This window comes from Schistocerca cancellata, chromosome 4 (assembly GCF_023864275.1).
Source record: "Schistocerca cancellata isolate TAMUIC-IGC-003103 chromosome 4, iqSchCanc2.1, whole genome shotgun sequence".
NCBI classification, from domain to species: domain Eukaryota; kingdom Metazoa; phylum Arthropoda; class Insecta; order Orthoptera; family Acrididae; genus Schistocerca; species Schistocerca cancellata.
This window is the reverse complement of record NC_064629.1, coordinates 84,212,794-84,232,439: the sequence shown is the minus strand read 5'-3', so window position 1 is coordinate 84,232,439 and position 19,646 is coordinate 84,212,794. Positions and strand designations below refer to the sequence as shown.

Here is a 19,646-nt window from a genome sequence, read left to right as displayed (position 1 = left end):
CGGCAACTAACCGCTTCGTTGGCCGAAATCTGCTTAGCGAGTACGAAGCGGTTGGCCTCGTTTGTGGTTCAGACCGCCGGGGGTAGCATCCAAGCGTTGGCGGTGAGTTAGGCTTGGAACCCAGCTCCTAGTGCTGACGGCGGGTCCACTGTTCGTCGGTCCGGTAGCGATTTGCTGTCTGTCGAACAGATATGTATTTACTGTATCTAAAAATATTGGAGTATTGAGTCGAATACGGAGACAGCATTAAAGCTGGTAGTTTTATCGTGAACGGGAATGTTTATGGGGCCTACGAATTGTGATTGTAAAAACAAACTGGAAAGATTAGGCGCTCGGAGGGAAATAAGTCAGCTGTTAAAAAATAACGTTAACGGTGTGAAAAAGAATGTGGATTCCTTAAGCATATCGTTTTACTGCAGGAACGGCTCTTCTAAAGGAGGAGTCATCTTTGGAAATTTTAGGGCCTACACAATTCGATAAAAATTTGAAATCCGTAGCTCTCATTCGCAAAAAATTATGAAACAGCCCATATTCCAGTTCAGCTTTAAAGTGAAACATTAATTTTGTCCCATCACTCTGCTGCCTACATTTTAAAAGAGAGGTCGTCCACCAGTGTCGTTTCTTCTTCTCTTTCTGATTATCAGTTTCTTGCAGTAAAATAAAAGCTGCGCATGTAACGAATAGTAAATCCTCTTCTTCCCTCATCGTATCGGCCGGTGAAATTGATACTGAAACGACGCTTTACGACAATAAGAAAAGGGAGCAGCCTCGACAAGTTATCAGCGCCAGCTGCGATTCCACAAGGCCGAATCTCTCGGTCTCGACCTATCGGTTTGGTGAGAATGATAGGCCGAACACCAATGGTCGTCCAAATCTGTCGACTGCCTTCGTCGAGCTAGCGTGTACTCGTATTTACGTGAACTGTTAGCGAATGCGGTGTGTGACTGTTTCAGCAGAAGAGTCGGAAGAGGATCGGGAGGCGGAGCACGCAGCCGACGCGAGCGCCAGCAGCGGCAGTGCGGGGGGCGGCGGCAACGATGGCGGCGTCGTGAGCGCGCTGGACGCCAAGGCGGAGGCGGCCGGGGGCGGCGGTGGCGGCGGCGGCGGCGGCGGCAGCGTCGGAGGCGGCGGGGGCGACGCGGGCCCGGGGGCGGCGGGCAAGGGGCGCAAGCCGCGCCGGCGCAGGACGGCGTTCACGCACGCGCAGCTCGCCTACCTGGAGCGCAAGTTCCGCTGCCAGAAGTACCTCTCCGTGGCCGACCGCAGCGACGTGGCCGACGCGCTCAATCTCAGCGAGACGCAGGTCAAGACCTGGTACCAGAACCGCAGGTACCTGCACTCCGTTACTCGGCTCCCTCTGCACCAAACACCAAATGTAACGGCAATTTTGTTTCTTTTTTTTAAGAAAAAAGATTATTTACGCATCAATATCAACTTTGTCCCTTTCAAAGTGATCCCCCTAAGATATAATATTCCCGTGCCAGCGCTGTTACAAATCTCGGAACTCGTTCAGTGGTTCCGTTTTTATCTCGTCAACGGTGGTAAAACGACGTCCTTGCACTGTTTTCTTCGGCCTCGGGAATAAAAAGAAGGCACAGGGGGTTATGTCCGGCGAATAGGGTGGCTGAGGCAACATAAAGGTTGTGTTTTTTGTCAAAAAATCGGGAAAAAGCGTCGAGGTGTTAGCGGCAGCATTATCGTGATGCAGTTTCCACAACTGGTTTTGCCACAGTTCTAGTCACTTTCTTCGGATTGTTTCACAGAAATGCTGCACGACTTCCAGGTAGTATTCCTTATGGACTGTAAAACCGTAAGACAGGAACTCGTGAAGCACTATCCCATTGCAGTCGAAGAAAACAGTGAGAAGTCCCTTCACGTGTGATCGAACTTGTCGAAGCTTTTTCGGTCGGGACGATTAGGCCTCGGTTTTGATGTCATATCCGTATAATCACGTTTCGTCACCTGTCATAACCTTTTTTTAGAAGTTACGGATCGTTGTTCACTTCATTCAGCAATTCGTGAGCTACGTCTACACGACGTCGTTTTTGGTAGAACTTCAACAATTTCGGTATAAACTTTGCTGCTACAATTTTCATGCCCAAATCATCCGAAAAAATTGCGTGACCTCAGTCAAAGGATATGCCGACGTCTTGAGCAACCTCTCCAACGCTCATTCGGCGATTTTCGAGATCCATTTTCTTTACTTCTACCATACTTTCGTCAGTAATTAATGTTTAATGTATGGGGGGGGGGGGGCAGGGCAGTAGTGGTCTACAACGTCTTCTCTACCCCCTGTGAAATGTTTATACCACTCGTAAACTTTTGTCTTACTCACAACAAATTCGCTAAAATCCATAGTCAACATATCGAATGAATATGGTGCTTCACTTTATTCCAATTTGCAAGTAAAATTTGACGCAAATTCTTTGCTACATCTTTTTCGAAAGTATAAATTCGCCGAGCAGCCGAAAGTGCAAACATTCATCGGGAACATGTTTACCACCAATGTAAAAAAAAAAAAAAAAAAAAATGGAAATCGGATGTATAAAACCCGAGAAATTTGAAAATTCCTTGTTACTTTTTTATGACGCCTAGTACACTTGGTCGTAAAGCAGTCACTACACCTACGTATATACTCCGGAAGACACTTTACAGTAGCTACTAGTCATTTACTTTCCTATTCCACTCGTAAATAGCGCGAGGAAAAAACACTATCTATATGCTCCCGTATGAGCCCTGATTTCTCGTATCTTATCTTCGTGGTGGTGACAGTAGAATTGTTCTGTAGTCAGCTTCAGATGCCGGTTCTCTAAATTTTCTCAGTTTTATTCCTCGAAAATAACATCGTCTTCCCTCCAGGGATAACCTTTTCGGTTCCCGAAGCACCTTCGTAACACTTGGGTGTTGTTCGCAACTTCTGGTAACGAATCTAGTAGCCCGTCTTTGAATTCCGTCGACGTATTCCTTTAATCAGACCTAGGGTGGATCCTCGAGCAATACTCAAGAATAGGTCGCACCAGCGATCTCCTTTGCAGATAAACTACACTTCCCAGAATTCTTCCAGTAAACCGGAGTCCACTATTCGCCTTCCCCACCACAACCCTCACACGCTCTTTCCATTTCATACCCCTTTGCAACGTTACGCCCAGATATTTAAGCGACGTGTGTGTATCAACCATGACGCTACTAATGCTGTATTCGAACATGATGGTTTTGTTTTTTCTACTCATCCGCATTAACTTACATTTTTCTACGTTTAGTGCTAGCTGCCATTCATCACGCCAACTGTAAATTGTGTCTAAATCATCTTGTACCCTCACACAGTGATTCAACTTTGACACCTTACCGCACTCCACAGCACCGTCAGCAAACAATTGCAGATTGCTGCCCAGCCTGTCCGCTGATCGTTGACGATCCCTTGGCTCTGATGAGCACTCGCCGTCGAGAACAATACACTGAATTCTATTACTTAAGAAGTCATCCGCACATCTGGGAACATACCCTATATTCCCTTACCATCGTTAACAGTCAATATTGGGGCAGCGCATCAAATGCTTTCCGGAAACCTCTGCCTGTTACCCTTTATTCGTAGTTCGCTCGCAGTATATCAAGTAAGAAAACAGCTAACTGAGCTTCGCATGCTTTCTAAAACCGTGCTGAATCGGGGACGCAATCTTCTCGGTCTTCAGAAAATTTATTATATTCGAAATGAGAATATGTTCAAAGATTGACGGCCGGAGTGGCGCTATAGTATGGAACCTCGCGACCGCTACGGTCGCATGTTCGAATCCTGCCTCGGGCATCGATGCGTGTGATGTCCTTAGCTTAGTTAGGTTTAAGTAGTTCTAAGTTCTAGGGGACTGATGACCTTAGAGGTTAAGTCCCATAGTTCTCAGAGCCATTTGAACCATTTTGTTCAAAGATTCTGCAGAATACCGATGATAGGGAGATTGTTCTGTAACTTAGTGGCTCGAAGAAAATAAATACAGACAACCGTAAATTTATTAATTAGTCTATTGTACTAGAAGTGTGCACAGTCCACATCTACAGAGAAGCGTCAGAAATGTATGGAAGCCAATAGAAATTAATGATTCCTGTAATAGCTGGACGTTTAGCTTACTTATCTAGCCATGTGTGTAGAGGCCTGAAGATGGTGCCAATAAGGCATCAAAACGGGTAGACAATAAAATAATTAATAAAATTACGGCTGTCGGTATTTATTTTCTTCAAGTTTTTGACCAGCCGCAGTCCCTTTCCATTTATGCAAGATGGAACTACAGAAATGTAATTTTGTGAGTCCGTTCTTTCACCATTCTTATATACAGTAGTCACCTGCGCTTTCGCTTGGGACTTTGCACTGAGCAAGAGATTCGCGATAAATGCTAGCTAAGTAAGGGGCCAAAGCCGTAGAGTACACTTTGTAAAACCGAACTAGGATTACATCCGGACCTACCGCCTACGTACACTGATAACTCAAAAAATTACGACCACTTCCCACCGAGAGACGATATGACGCGTGGTGCCGTTACGGACAGGTGGCGTGCTAAGAAAAGAATATAAACGGAATAATTATGCCAACCATACGCGACTCAAATGGACAAATTCATCTACATAAGCGACTTTGATAAAGGGCAATTTGTTGTTGCCTGGATCTTACAAGGAAACCTCCCCATCGCACCCCCCTCAGATTTAGTTATAAGTTGTCACAGTGGATAGGCCTTGAAAAACTGAACACAGATCAATCGAGAAAACAGGAAGAAGTTGTGTGGAACTATGAAAAAAAATAAGTAAAATATACAAACTGAGTAGTCCATGCGAAGATAGGCAACATCAAGGACAATGAGAGTTAAGGAGCGCCGTGGTCCCGTGGTTAGCGAGAGCAGCTACAGAACGAGAGGTCCTAGGTTATAGTCCAGTTTGGTCCGCTTACATAAAAGGCCTCTGCCATTGTCATTCCCACATAGAATGCTGTGTAGTAATTGCCTTACAGCTGATACAAGATGGCCATGCCTTTCCTATCTGTTTTTGAGATTATTCTTTTGCTCTGTAATAAAAAAAACGAGTTAATCGATGAATAACGAACTTAAAAGGTTGTCTTACGACGTCCGCCCCGAGTAGATGCAACGAACAAAAAGCGAACAAAATAAGATAAAAAGAAAAAAAAAGGTTCAAATCTTTCCTCGAGTGAAAAGTTTAATTTTTTATTTTCAGTTTATGTGACAAACTCTTATGTTTTCATCACTTTTTTGGGAGTGATTATCACATCCACAAGAAAACCTAAATCGGGCAAGGTAGGAGAATCTTTTTACCCACTCGCTAAGTGTACAAGTTAAGTGGGTCGACAAGATATTCCTGTCATGTGACGCACATGCCGTCACCAGTCTCGTATAGAATGTATCAGACGTGTTTTCCTGTGGAGGAATCGGTTGACCCATGACCTTGCGATCAAATGTTTTCGGTTCCCATTAGAGAGGCACGTCCTTTCGTCTACTAATCGCACGGTTTTGCGGTGCGGTCTCAAAACACAGACACGAAACTTATTACAGTGAACAGAGACGTCAATGAACGAACGGACAGATCATAACTTTGCGAAAATAAAGAAAGTAAAATTTTCAGTCGAGGGAAGACTTGAACCGAGGACCTCTCGTTCCGCAGCTACGCTAACCACGGGACCACGGCGCTCCTGAGCTCACATTCTCCTCGATGTTGCCTATCTTGCGCACGGACTACTCAGTTTGTATATTTTGCTTATTTTTTTTTCATAGTTCCACACAACTTCTTCGTGTTTTCTCGATTGATCTGTGTTCAGTTTTTCAAGGCCTATCCACTGTGCCAACTTATAACTAAATCTGACGGGGGTGCGATGGGGAGGTTCCCTTGTTAGGAACGAGCATCCCGGAAATGGGGATGATGGTGGGCTGTTCGCACGATAGTGGTGTGAGCATATCTGGAAAGTGGTTGAAGGACGACGAAGCTGCGAGCGGGCGACAAGGTATTGCACTAGCACGCCTCATCGCAGCGGCTGCCCCGCTCTGTAAAGTACGGTAGGGCGCGATCTGACGACAGGGAACAATTCTGGCGCGGGTACAAGTGCTTCGGAGCACATCGTTCAGCGGGCATTGTTAAAATGCGGCCTCGCAACAGCTGATCGCCTACATTTTCCCGTGCTGCCACAACGACCTCGTCAATGGGCACGGTATCATCGACCGCAGACGGAGGGAAAATTGGCTGATAATCACGTTTCTTGTTACAGCAAGTCGATGCTCCAGGATTCAAACATGCAAACATGCACTGCACCACAGACACAAGCCGGTCTGGGCAGTATTATGCAATGGGGGACATTCACCAATGTTTCCATGCACCTGTGGTAGTAATCGAAGTGATGATGATGTTTGGTTAGTGGGGCGCTCAACTGCGTGGTTATCAGCGCCCGTACAATTACCCAATCTTTGCTCAGTCCAATTTCGCCACTTTCCTGGATGATGATGAAATGATGAGGACAACACAAACACCCAGTCATCTCGAGGCAGGTGAAAATCCCTGACCCCGCCGGGAATCGAACCCGGGACCCCGTGCTCGGGAAGCGAGAACGCTACCGCGAGACCACGAGCGGCGGACATAATCGAAGTCACCATGACAGCTGCGCACTGCACGAGTGTTAATCCCTGCATGCTTCAGTTCTTCCCCTACGGCGATGGAATCTTCCAGAATGATAACTATCGTAACTTCTCATCCCTAACTTTCTGTCCACCTACCGCAATAGGCTTGTTGTTGTCCGCTCCTTCATTCTCCGTTGATAGGTAATGCCTCAGCCTGCAAAAGCAGCGTTCGAGGAAATTCGGTTAAATAGCTACCCAGCAAAGGTCGCATAACTCAGACTTGGAGGCAGCATCTGACAGTTCGTAAAAATATCGGGGGTTCGTTATTCTAAAGGGGCCTGCACACATTCTCTATTTATTGACAACACTAGTTTGTCAAACCTTCAATATATTGAAGCGACCTCACACTATCAATAACACTGACAAAAATGGTCAGCTGAAAGAATGATTTTACAAGGCTACGATGTCGAAGACCCAAAAGAAAGCGTGTGCTGCACTTACGTGAACTATAGCTTGCAAGCAACGGAAAACAACGAAAAAGAGGAAATGGGTCAGAGATTGGCTGAAAAAAGGAGCCACTGGTCACATGTTAACTTATTCACTGATATTAGAATCACGGCCCCCAAAAGATTTTATATATTATTCTCTGATGGTTCTGCATCGTACGACAAGTTATTACTGTTGATGCGAGATAAAATAGAAAAGCAAAATACTTTAATGAGAGAAGCAATCGCATTCGAAAAGATATTAGAAGTAACTTAAAGGTGTCTGGCGACAGACATGTCATTCTAATGCTCGACGTTTAGTTCTGTAATATCTGCAAAAAATTGTATGGAAACCTATGAAGCTACACTCCTGGAAATTGAAATAAGAACACCGTGAATTCATTGTCCCAGGAAGGGGAAACTTTATTGACACATTCCTGGGGTCAGATACATCACATGATCACACTGACAGAACCACAGGCACATAGACACAGGCAACAGGGCATGCACAATGTCGGCACTAATACAGTGTATATCCACCTTTCGCAGCAATGCAGGCTGCTATTCTCCCATGGAGACGATCGTAGAGATGCTGGATGTAGTCCTGTGGAACGGCTTGCCATGCCATTTCCACCTGGCGCCTCAGTTGGACCAGCGTTCGTGCTGGACGTGCAGACCGCGTGAGACGACGCTTCATCCAGTCCCAAACATGCTCAATGGGGGACAGATCCGGAGATCTTGCTGGCCAGGGTAGTTGACTTACACCTTCTAGAGCACGTTGGGTGGCACGGGATACATGCGGACGTGCATTGTCCTGTTGGAACAGCAAGTTCCCTTGCCGGTCTAGGAATGGTAGAACGATGGGTTCGATGACGGTTTGGATGTACCGTGCACTATTCAGTGTCCCCTCGACGATCACCAGTGGTGTACGGCCAGTGTAGGAGATCGCTCCCCACACCATGATGCCGGGTGTTGGCCCTGTGTGCCTCGGTCGTATGCAGTCCTGATTGTGGCGCTCACCTGCACGGCGCCAAACACGCATACGACCATCATTGGCACCAAGGCAGAAGCGACTCTCATCGCTGAAGACGACACATCTCCATTCGTCCCTCCATTCACGCCTGTCGCGACACCACTGGAGGCGGGCTGCACGATGTTGCGGCGTGAGCGGAAGACGGCCTAACGGTGTGCGGGACCGTAGCCCAGCTTCATGGAGACGGTTGCGAATGGTCCTCGCCGATACCCCAGGAGCAACAGTGTCCCTAATTTGCTGGGAAGTGGCGGTGCGGTCCCCTACGGCACTGCGTAGGATCCTACGGTCTTGGCGTGCATCCGTGCGTCGCTGCGGTCCGGTCCCAGGTCGACGGGCACGTGCACCTTCCGCCGACCACTGGCGACAACATCGATGTACTGTGGAGACCTCACGCCCCACGTGTTGAGCAATTCGGCGGTACGTCCACCCGGCCTCCCGCATGCCCACTATACGCCCTCGCTCAAAGTCCGTCAACTGCACATACGGTTCACGTCCACGCTGTCGCGGCATGCTACCAGTGTTAAAGACTGCGATGGAGCTGCGTATGCCACGGCAAACTGGCTGACACTGACGGCGGCGGTGCACAAATGCTGCGCAGCTAGCGCCATTCGACGGCCAACACCGCGGTTCCTGGTGTGTCCGCTGTGCCGTGCGTGTGATCATTGCTTGTACAGCCCTCTCGCAGTGTCCGGAGCAAGTATAGTGGGTCTGACACACCGGTGTCAATGTGTTCTTTTTTCCATTTCCAGGAGTGTATATCTGCCTAGCAAGGACCTGTTCAGGAAATTAACGTCAAACATTTCTTTTTTCCACTTTGTGATAATTTGGTGAAATTGACACGCACTTCCCAGACCTCTTACTAGTCACTGCAGATATATGACGTATTTTTCGAAATGGGTGCGTTTTCCAAAACTGCTAAGTGATACAACAGTCTATACTATATTTTAAAATTAATGCAGTAAGCAACGTCATAGTGAATCCTTCGTTAACCGTTCTAAAGTGGCATATACAATGATTACCCTCGAATAGGCCTCTTAAAATTATTTTGTGTTAAAAGACTCCTTAAAAATTGAATCTAAGGTGTGATATACACAACGGCGAATTGAAAAAATTAGTCCACACTAACGCCGCGTGGTTGATTCCTGAAGCTCTGTCACAATCTGAATGGGGAATATTGTCAAACAGTCAATATTTGACCTCAAACGTTCAGTATATATTGACAATACTGAGAATATTTTGAAGCCCATCAATACCGCTCATTAACATTTCTACGGTTGACAATACGTCAATACGCGCCCTCAGACGGCAATATATTGACAATCTGACAGTATTACTGAATCTGTGAAGATCTCTTAAATAACTTGTTTGAAAATGTTGTAAAGTTCAACTCCTTAGGTTTTATTGCCTGCAGAATATGTTGTAAATGGCTATCAAGTCCACATTTACTATCAAAGTGTTATTGTTGTACATTAGTCACTGTTTTTACGACAGGTTGTACATACTAAGGCAGCCAGAAGTTCACCAGCCCGACCCGTTCTATAGAGTTACTGACCCACAGTTGTTTGCGAGGTACTACATCAAGTCGTCTTATAAAGAAGTGCTCACCCAAATGTTCCGTGATGTTCACGAAGCACGTCACGTGGAGTTTGAAGTACGACCAGAAAATTCACACGCAAATAACTTCCAAACATAACCACATAAATGCCCAAACTGCCACAAAACGGTAGTCGGTACGTTTTTTTTCTTCAGATTTTTTGTCAAGGATGGCCTCTTGTAAGGACTATCAGCGATCTCAACAGTAAATGATGTTGCTCTGCTTCTTTTTCCTTATTCTGTGGGAATATTTCTGAAATATCAATACCCATCTCCATGTCTTTTTCGGGGCCAAAAACCATATTTCGTAGGTGTCATCATGTGAAAAATTTGCAATGTTGAAAAATGTGACAACTTTATACTATTCTTATTTCTAATTACTAAACCACTTTTACTACTTCACTGTGGCTCTGGTAAGTAAAGTAACACTTTGTTATTCTGATAAAAAAAATAGAATAAATCTCTTGTTTCTCATTACCTGATTGCCAACTAACATGTCTTATGATTACGTGTGTCGATAGAATGATTCAGCACATGAATTGTAGTAAGACAAGATGTGAAAACTGTAATTACAGATCAGGTGTAATTGTTCTCTTTCGTGGTTAAATGAAATGAAATAGCAAAACGTGCGAAATTCAATCTTCGGAAGATGAGCCATAAATGTGCCTCCTATATTTATATTTTCACTATTGTCAAGTCTTATAGCAGCACAATTATTAAGTCATTTATTAGAACAAATCAGTAGTTAAAGCATGTATACTGAACACTGTTTTCAACTGTAGCGGTACAATATATAAGAAAAGTGATAGTGCAATTAAGAAAGCCGGCCAGAGTGGCCATGCGGTTCTAGGCGCTACAGTCTGGAACCGAGCGACCGCTACGGTCGCAGGTTCGAATTCGAATCCTGCCTCGGGCATGGTTGTGTGTGATGTCCTTAGGTTAGTTAGGTTTAATTAGTTCTAAGTTCTAGGCGACTGATGACCTCAGAAGTTAAGTCGCATAGTGCTCAGAGCCATTTGAACCATTTTTTTGCAATTTAGAAAACGGCGCTATACTTTTCTAACTTACCTTTCACTGCAGAGAGACTAGGGCGATTTTAAATGTCTCTACGCTGTTCTATCACTGAATAAGTATAGTTATCTGCTATATAAATTGTAAATAGAATTTAAATACCTATAAGAGTATAGATGCTTAGCTTCAAAAAGAAATATTTACCTCGTGAGGGCACAAAACAAACTTCAGTCGCTCGATGCAGAATTCTCAACAGTCTGACAAACTGGTGAGTACAATAGTTAGATACAACCTAATACACATTTTGTCAGACAGGCAGCATCACCGTGGAGACAGTTTTCTAGATATTCACTGCAATGCCTTTTAAACTGTACCACTGATATGCCTGTTCCCTAAATCTGACGCTGTCGTTGATAGTATCACCAGAGTGGCCTGTAATCTCCAGAGATTTGGACCCCAGTCAGAGGAGTGGAAACCGTCAATGAGATGCGCATCGAAAGCGTATTGCCATGCTGCCTCCAAAGTTATACAAAACTGTATTAGGGAGTTTGCTTACGCAAATGTTGGTGATTTGTGGGGCGAGAGAGAATCGTCAAGAAACAAGTATTGAATTAACATTTGTTATAGCTTGGGTGGAAACCTGAAATGCAGGATACTTTGACTAATCACGTAAGAACCACGAACACTGCTTTCATAATGACGGCACGAACGAGAAAGCTCAGGCGTAAAAACCCCGCACACAGAAGAAAGAAATCGTCTTGTGTCATTTTACGTACTTGCATCCGCGACATTAACGCTTCCCGTCGTGACAGTTCGTATGTGAACCCTGCAGCCATGTTCAGGGCGAGTCGGTGACTGCGTTCGGTGTATCCCAGCGGGCATATTCATTCGCTGCCATGATGAAACCTCGTGATTCAAAGCTATACTACGGAGTATGTTGTGCATGCGTCGCAGAAACAGTCGGATAAATAACTCAAACCAAAGATAAAATCGAGATGAGAACTGTCAGTCAAGTAGCCAGGCGACTGACATTCGAGGATTCAAGCGGTTGCCTACCTGCAGGCGCTTAGGGCTACTTCGCAGTAGGACTCTGGAATTTTTAAAAATATAGGGAGTCCGATATATCGATATTTAACATAATTTCGTCATTGGCTTTCGTATATCGAGAAAAATTATCGACATATCAACCATTGATGGCAAAAGGGTCTTCGTACTGGCCCATAAAAATATCGACTTCAGCTTGTAAATATACTGCCGGTTTTAGAGTTGTATATTTAAGTATTGATTTATTATTATATATCCTGTAATCGACAAACTAGCAGCCTGCCTATTCCCCTTAGAGCAAGAATTGAAAGGAAAAATACGTACCTTCACTACTGTGCTAACAATGGTAACTGCATATAAGTGGCACAATAAAAGGTGTCCGATGGGTCAGTCACATATCGGATTTGTCCGAAAAACTTCGTGTCGACTTCCCTGGTTTTTCATTTCTGCGAACGCCAGCGCCCGAGCCGCTGTAGTGACAAAATTGCGCGGTGAAGCTAAACGTTGCAGTAGCTGTTGGTAGCGACAAGCGCCGATTACATCTCTGTCCGCCGGCCGGAGTGGCCGAGCGGTTCTAGGCGCTACAGTCTGGAACCGCGCGGGCGCTACGGTCGCAGGTTCGAATCCTGCCTCGGGCATGGATGTGTGTGATGTCCTTAGGTTAGTTAGGTTTAATTAGTTCTGAGTTCTAGGCGACTGATGACCTCAGTCGCATACTGCTCAGAGCCATTTGTACATCTCTGTCCACTGCAAAGACCAGTCTTGTTATTTAGATTTTTGTTCATCATTTTCAGCAGTTGTTTTTTAAGACTGCCGATGTGAAGAAATAGTTCGTTAGTTGCGTAAAATGATGATTTGGGAAGTCATAACGTGGTATTCCGTGGGCCCCATAGTTCCTCTGCAAAATCGCATTATTGTCAAGGATTACGTGACCGCTTTAACTGATCAGGTCCATCCAATCGTACAATGTGATGATGTGTTCCAAGCCGACGGGGCGCTTCTCACATAGTTTGCGTCTTCCAGGACTGGATTGTTTGGAACCGCGCGACCGCCACGGTCGCAGGTTCGAATCCTGCCTCGGGCATGTATGTGTGATGTCCTTAGGTTAGTTAGGTTTCATTAGTTCTAAGTTCTAGGGGACTCATGACCTCAGAAGTTAAGTCCCATAGTGCTCAGAGCCATTTGAGCCATTTGACTGTTAGCATTGACACCTCTACGCAAGCGCCACTGCTCTCGGGCCTCGAGTGAAGGTCGTCAGCCGCTGCATTGTCCACGGAGACAGATAATGCCTGAAATTTTGTATTCTCGGCACACTCTTGACACTGTGGATCTCGGAATATAGAATTCCCTAACGATTTGTGAAATGGAATGTCCCACTGGTGTAGCTCCAACTACCAATGCGTTCTGAGTCTTATTAATTCCCGTCATGTGACCTTAACTGCGTCGGGAACCTTTTCACATGAATCACCTTGGTACAAATGACAACTCCACCACTGCCCTTTTATAACTCCTGTATGCAATACTAACGCCATCTGCAGATGTGCACATCGCTACATCGCTATTCCGTGACTTCGTCGCCTTAGTTTAGTACCAGGACAGTTGGTCGAAGCTCGGTTTAGCGCCACAGGTGGTTCCTGTAAGTCTGCAGATGTGTTGTTCCGTATAGATACGCTGAGCTTCGTTTCTTCACGGTTAGCTTTGAATGTAAGGAAACGATCCATTGTCATTGTAGTGACCGGGGTTTATTCGACCGAGGTTTGGCCTTGTCCTCATTCAGTGGCATAGCAGTTTGGTCGAAGTAAACTGTTGATGACACACGAGTTATTTCATCTATGATCAGTAGGGATGAGAGCTCGGGTTTGTGTTGCAGGACTAAGTGGAAGCGGCAAAACCAGCTGCGCCTGGAGCAGCTGCGGCAGCAGGCGTCGGTGGAGAAGGAGCTGCTGTCTGCGCATGCGCCCGCAGAGCCGGCGGCCTGCTGCCCCTACCAGCCGCCCGCCTTCCTCACCACGGCCGCCGCCATCTTCCGCAACGTCACCTACGTGCACGGCTGCCAACTGTAGCGCGACCACGTCTCACGGAACTAGTTTCTCTCCGAGGAGCGGCCGCTAACCAAACATCATCATCTCCGAGGAGTGCCACTTGCGTGTGACTGGTGCCACGTGTTGCGTCACGAGGACAATTTACACTTCGCGCGAAATGCAGCAATCTGGGTGTGTATACCCTACGAGTCTGATCCCGACACCGAGCGTCGCTGCATACGAATCGAAGAGAGTCTACACAACACAACAGCTCTTCGTTGCGTCACGTGACTGCAACTTCTGCTAAGCTGAGGAATGTTTCCCTCGCACAGAAAAGCCAATCCCTTCATGCGGGAGAATACAAATATTTAGGTGCAGATGTCTTAAGATGCAGAGTTTACGGCCACAAACAAGTCAGTTCAGTTATTCCGTCTAACGTGAGCTGACGAAATTAAAACTGAAAAAAGTAAGTGAAAAAATGGTTTCATGTCGAACGAGGGAAGCATCGATTGACATTGGAGCATTTTGCCTTGCGTTATTGTTGTAGTTCGGATTCTAGACTGATCGTAGTTACCAACAAAAAGGGATAAAAAAAAGTCGTGTGACTAGGGCCTCGTCGGGTAGACCGTTCGCCAGGTGCAAGTCTTTCGATTTGACGCCACTTCGGCGACTTGCGCGTCGAACACGAGAGATGAAGAAGAATGAATGGCAACGAAAGAACAAAAACTTCAATTTGCTATTTATTAAGAAACAAGCACTACTTTTTCTTTTTTCTTTTCCAAATATGAACATATATCAGTTCTCTCAATTAGGTGCCAGACTTTCAGTTTAAATAGAACCTCTCAGGACGTTTTGACAGTAGCAGAATATTAAGATTGTAAACTGTAAAATAATCTTTTGAGTTACTAAGGTTGTTAGCCAGTGTAGGCACGCGGATTAAATAACATGTATTGGGAAATCTGTAGCCGCTCACACTAGAGACAGTGTGCTGAAAAAGTTTCTTTCTGAAAACTACAATCTTACATTATACACAATTATTTTACATGCCTTCTCGTGAGTGAACAGAAACGAAACTCAGACAAATAACAAAATTTATGTCGTAATTCGGCTGCCACCACAAATGTGAGGTTGTCCAGGGATTCAATAAGTTTGAAACGAGACATATCTCCTTAAACTACGTTTTTCCCAACTTTTCTATTGTAGCGAGCGCTGAGAAGAAAACATCGACAGACGATTTCATGTCTCTGGCTGTCGTGCGGTTCAACAGATTTGAGATCAACATAATGTAACTATATTGTGCGTTTGGGTGCACCAGCTGTAATGTAAATACGAAAGACGATCTAACAGGATTAAACACCGCGACTACTTAAAGGTAAAATTCATATTTTATTTCAAGTCACTTAACTGTTTCGGACAATCGTACATTTCCAATTACAGAAACACATAGGAGTATGCGTACGGGAATGTCGTACAATGTTTATGGCATGAAGAATACGCTTGAGCACATTACTACAAATAACTGGTTTTTAGAGAGCGGTTGTGGCTTACAGCCGTGCCTTGGTCTTTAACTCTGTGGGGCCTGCTTCAACTGAATGTCTAGTACCTTCTTAGGAAAAAAAGTTACTATCTCAACGTAAAGAAAATAAGTGTCCAATTCCCCCTAAAAGCGGCTACAATTTTTTTTGACAGTTTTGTAGACAACTTTCAGAAATAACTGAAATGATTTCACCAATGTGCATGAGCTACATTTTTTCCGTACAAAGATACTCAATGTGTTTCTCCGTGCACATTTTGCAGATTTCGAGTCTCTAATAAAGTCGACGTCGACGTAACATGTCCATTTCCTTTTGGCGAAGGCATTATTAAACACATTTTTCTCTTTATTGTTGCTTCATCCCCACGCCCCTTATGGGTGGTACAATCAAGCCGTTCTTCAGCCAATGGACTGATAGCATTCACAAACGCGAAAAACAATAAAATAAAACGGCCGTCCTGATTTCCTCTATGAGAGGTATTCTGCGTCTGCAAACTGTCCATACCATCACAGAACAGAGTTCAATAAGGTTGTACCTTCGTCCAATATCTTTAAGCATTGTAGTTGCACTATAGTAACAGAATAATGCAAATGAAATTTGTATACAACGTAAGCTTTCTAAATGCCAGTCGCTATCTTTTCTAACTGATTACTGCTGCACTCTGATGGAAGAAAGCGGAAAGAGTTACAGCAAAGAAAGCTTTATAAGTTTCTCTATAAGGGAAAATGACTATATAATATTGTCAAAAATATAGTTGCAGTACAATGGAAAAACTGCTCCAGTCATTTGTAATACTCTCGCATTTAAGGCAATTGGAATCTTAGAGATACTGTGTGCTGCTTCTATTTGTAGACGTCATGGACTACGGGGCAGAATTCTGATGACCCAGTGTGGTACAACTCAGTGTTAAGTGCACTATCATAAAAGCTTCTTCCATGTTACTAGAAAGTGCGTTTCCAAGCCAGGCTGTTGCCTTCCACATAACAAGAGATCTGAATAACCTCATTCCTTGTGCGTCAGTAATTAATGTGATGCGCTTATTAAGGACTTCGTCCAACTATTTCCATCACTTTCGTCATATAGACAAAATGCGCTCCAAATATTTGAACGTATATGTTAAATACAACTTTCTACACTTCACTATTCCTTTAGAAGCTCAAAGAAACGTTCCTTTTCTCGTTCTATAAACACAGACATTATGTACTTTTTGTGTGGACGATTTAGCAAATCGGAGAAGTATATTAAGTTCCTCTTTCACTTATTTCTTAATGAGATGAAGTACTCCAAATGGTTGTCAGAAACATGAAACTATTCTGTTGTGCACCGATTTACAAATACGGAAGAAACACTGTAATGTAGGGGATCATGTTCCTGGAAATGACAAGAAGTGTGCCCTGGACTATCTAGTCCCATGTAAATGGTAGTGCGCGTTGCATGAGAGCGGAATTTGTAAGGAAACCCATACCTGATCAATAGCACTACCACTCCCATCCTCCGCAAGACGTAAAAGCCAAATAGTACAACTTGTTTCCAATGTATTCTAACGTCAATTAATATGACACTTGCCTTTTAAGGGTGAAAGACTTATCCTTTTATATTATTGTATTGCATCGAGTTCACATAGCTGATTAGTTGAACCACCATAACTTGAAGTTATCCTGACATATGGTAAGGCACTGCACGAACACATGGTAGGCAATCAAAGACGTCAAAAACTGATAGGAAAGTTGTTCATGTGATATCAACAAGACGTGCAATAAGTAGTGTAAGGTCAGACACAATAAAGGGGGATCGTCACACTATTCAAAATTAAAATTTATTGAAAAAGAATTTAACTCTCTTATGAGTCAAAAATAGAAATATACCCTGATATTCAAATTTGTAAACATGTAATGTAGATATGCAGAATACGTTTGACCATTACAAATAATATTTTATAATGTCTGTAGATTTCCTGAATTGAATATCGGTTCTGAACCTTTCACTGTGAGTGAAACACATTCATTTCTTTGTGTATGTATTTGTTAGCAGCAGAACTGAACTCAGTATGCGATTTGAAACATTTAACATTTATGACAATTGTGACAGTAGACTGGACTACCGATATAAGTATTAACACCATCTGCGATGTCTAAAACATAAAATATATACAATAGTCATAATTGAATAGGCCATGTGATAAATGCAGAAGCCAAATTCTTACTTTCTCTTGATTTTCCAAAGATCTAAAATCCAACAAAAAACATTTCGTGCGGAGAACAACCTAACTGTATCAGATAGTGTACAGAAGCACGTTAATCAAAGACTTTATTTTTTATGTATGGTAAGAACGCTACCTGTAAAACCGAACGGCAAACAGAAAATGGCAGAGCCTTAATATAAGCAGTTAGTAAGCATGTCAATGTATCTGCGTCCTGTTTCCATTTAGATTGTGTCTTTGTAAAAAAAAAAATGTATATAACTGTTTCGTATTGTAACCTCTTGAAAGTAGCATGTGAATAATTTCAAGACTTAACAACACGGTATTGTATATTTTCAAGAAGTGCACTGAAACAATATTCCAAAGACTTTTACATGTAACAGTGATCTCAATGGCTAGTCTCCATTAAAAGTAATTATTGTACTGTTTTCCATATGAATTGTACAGAGCATATAAAAGTAATTTATTTGTTACTGTTATCATAAATGTACTAAGTTATTACACAATTTGAGAATACCTGCACACTATTACTATAAACTAGTAGGTTCCTTGAATTAAAAAAAATATTTTGACGTTATGTGGAGTATATGATATCTAGTGAAAGTAATCCCACCATTTTCTTTAAAAAAATATGTAAGACGAGTAGATTTTCTAGCAACTGAAAATTAATTAGTAACAAAATTGTTACTGTGTGTTAGCAAATAATTTTCAGTTCTAAACCTATTCGACGAGAAATTGTCTTCATTCATCACAAATGAAGTTCCTGGAACTGACACACAATGCTAGAAAGACTAAATCTGAAATGAGCAAGACCAGAAGAAATCATTGACACTGACGTGCTGTGTGCAAATTCTTAAATTTGTTTATTAAATGTTGCAGAAGAAAATCTTTTTATGGATTTGGTATTATCGAATATAAATTCGTACAATACTTCCTACACCAGTGAACAAACAGAAATGATAGGGTTTTCTGTCTGAGCATTTTGATGTGCCTAAGTTACTGAGGCGGGTACCGAGCCGAGCCTGTTGTTACCATTGGGCCATCACAGATATCTTCTATCTTCACTCGCCACCTGAGGTAGTCTTCCAGCTCGAGAGACTCTAAACCAAAATCTTAGTTCTTTACTTCGTCGACAGCGAGGCTGTGCTAGGTAGAGCAGTGGCCTAGTCTGACAAAGAGGAGGAAGGAAGCAGCTGTGGCATCCCGGCAATCGCATCAAGTGATGGAAGGCTGGACACAATAAGAAATCCTCCCTCTCCAATGTCCCATTCTTCCTCCAACTACACTTTAGATGCATGCATGTATGCTGACTGATGATAACAGTAAAAATTTATACCAAAGCCAGGATTCGAACCTGTGTCTTTTGCTCACTAGGCTGTTGTGCTAACCACTATGCCGCACTGACACAGTGGCTTTGCACAACTGCACAGACTACCATAGCACGCCTCCCTCCTCAATCCAGTCGTCCATTTGATCCAAATGGGCTGATGCATGAGTGGAAATTTGCATTGAGGAGAGATGCATGCTACTGTAGTGTGTGCCATTAAACAAAGCCACTGTGCCAGAGAGGCGTAGTGGTTAGCGCATCTGCCTAGTGAACAGGAGACTTGGGTTCGAATCCTGGCCTTGGTAGAAATTATCATTCATTGCTGCAGTATATATATAAAGCACTCCGTCTTCAGGCCACCAGTGGCCTACCGGGACTATCCGACCGCCCTGTCATCCTCAGTGGAGGATTCGGATAGGAGGGGCGTGGGGTCAGCTCTCCCGGTCGTTATGATGGTATTCTTGACCGAAGCCGAACTATTCGGTCGAGTAGCTCCTCAATTGGCATCATGAGGCTGAGTGCACCCTGAAAAATGGCAACAGCTCATGGCAGCCTGGATGGTCACCCATCCAAGTGCCGACCATGCGCGACAGCACATAACTTCTCACGGGAACTGGTGTATCCACTGTGGCAAGGCCGTTGCCCAGTATATATATATATATTTCTGACTTGTTGAAAAGGTCTCTGGAACCATATAATTTCATTTGATTGAAGTGCCTATGCCTGGACTTCAGGCAGCAACAGGAGACACAGGTTAAAATCCCAGCTTTGGTGCAAAATTTCATTCATCTCTTCAGC

The 19,646-nt window shown here is 43.9% G+C and overlaps 1 protein-coding gene across 1 annotated transcript; it reads left to right on the top strand.

Moving 5' to 3' along the window:
* Positions 1–1,162: 1,162 nt before the first annotated feature.
* Positions 1,163–14,599, top strand: LOC126183694 (homeobox protein H40-like; the record flags this gene model as incomplete). The annotated part of the gene is made up of 2 exons (XM_049925875.1): positions 1,163–1,329; positions 13,636–14,599. Coding segments are annotated over 2 exons (360 nt in total), but the record flags the coding sequence as incomplete, so codon positions are not given.
* Between the last annotated feature and the right edge of the window lie 5,047 nt (positions 14,600–19,646).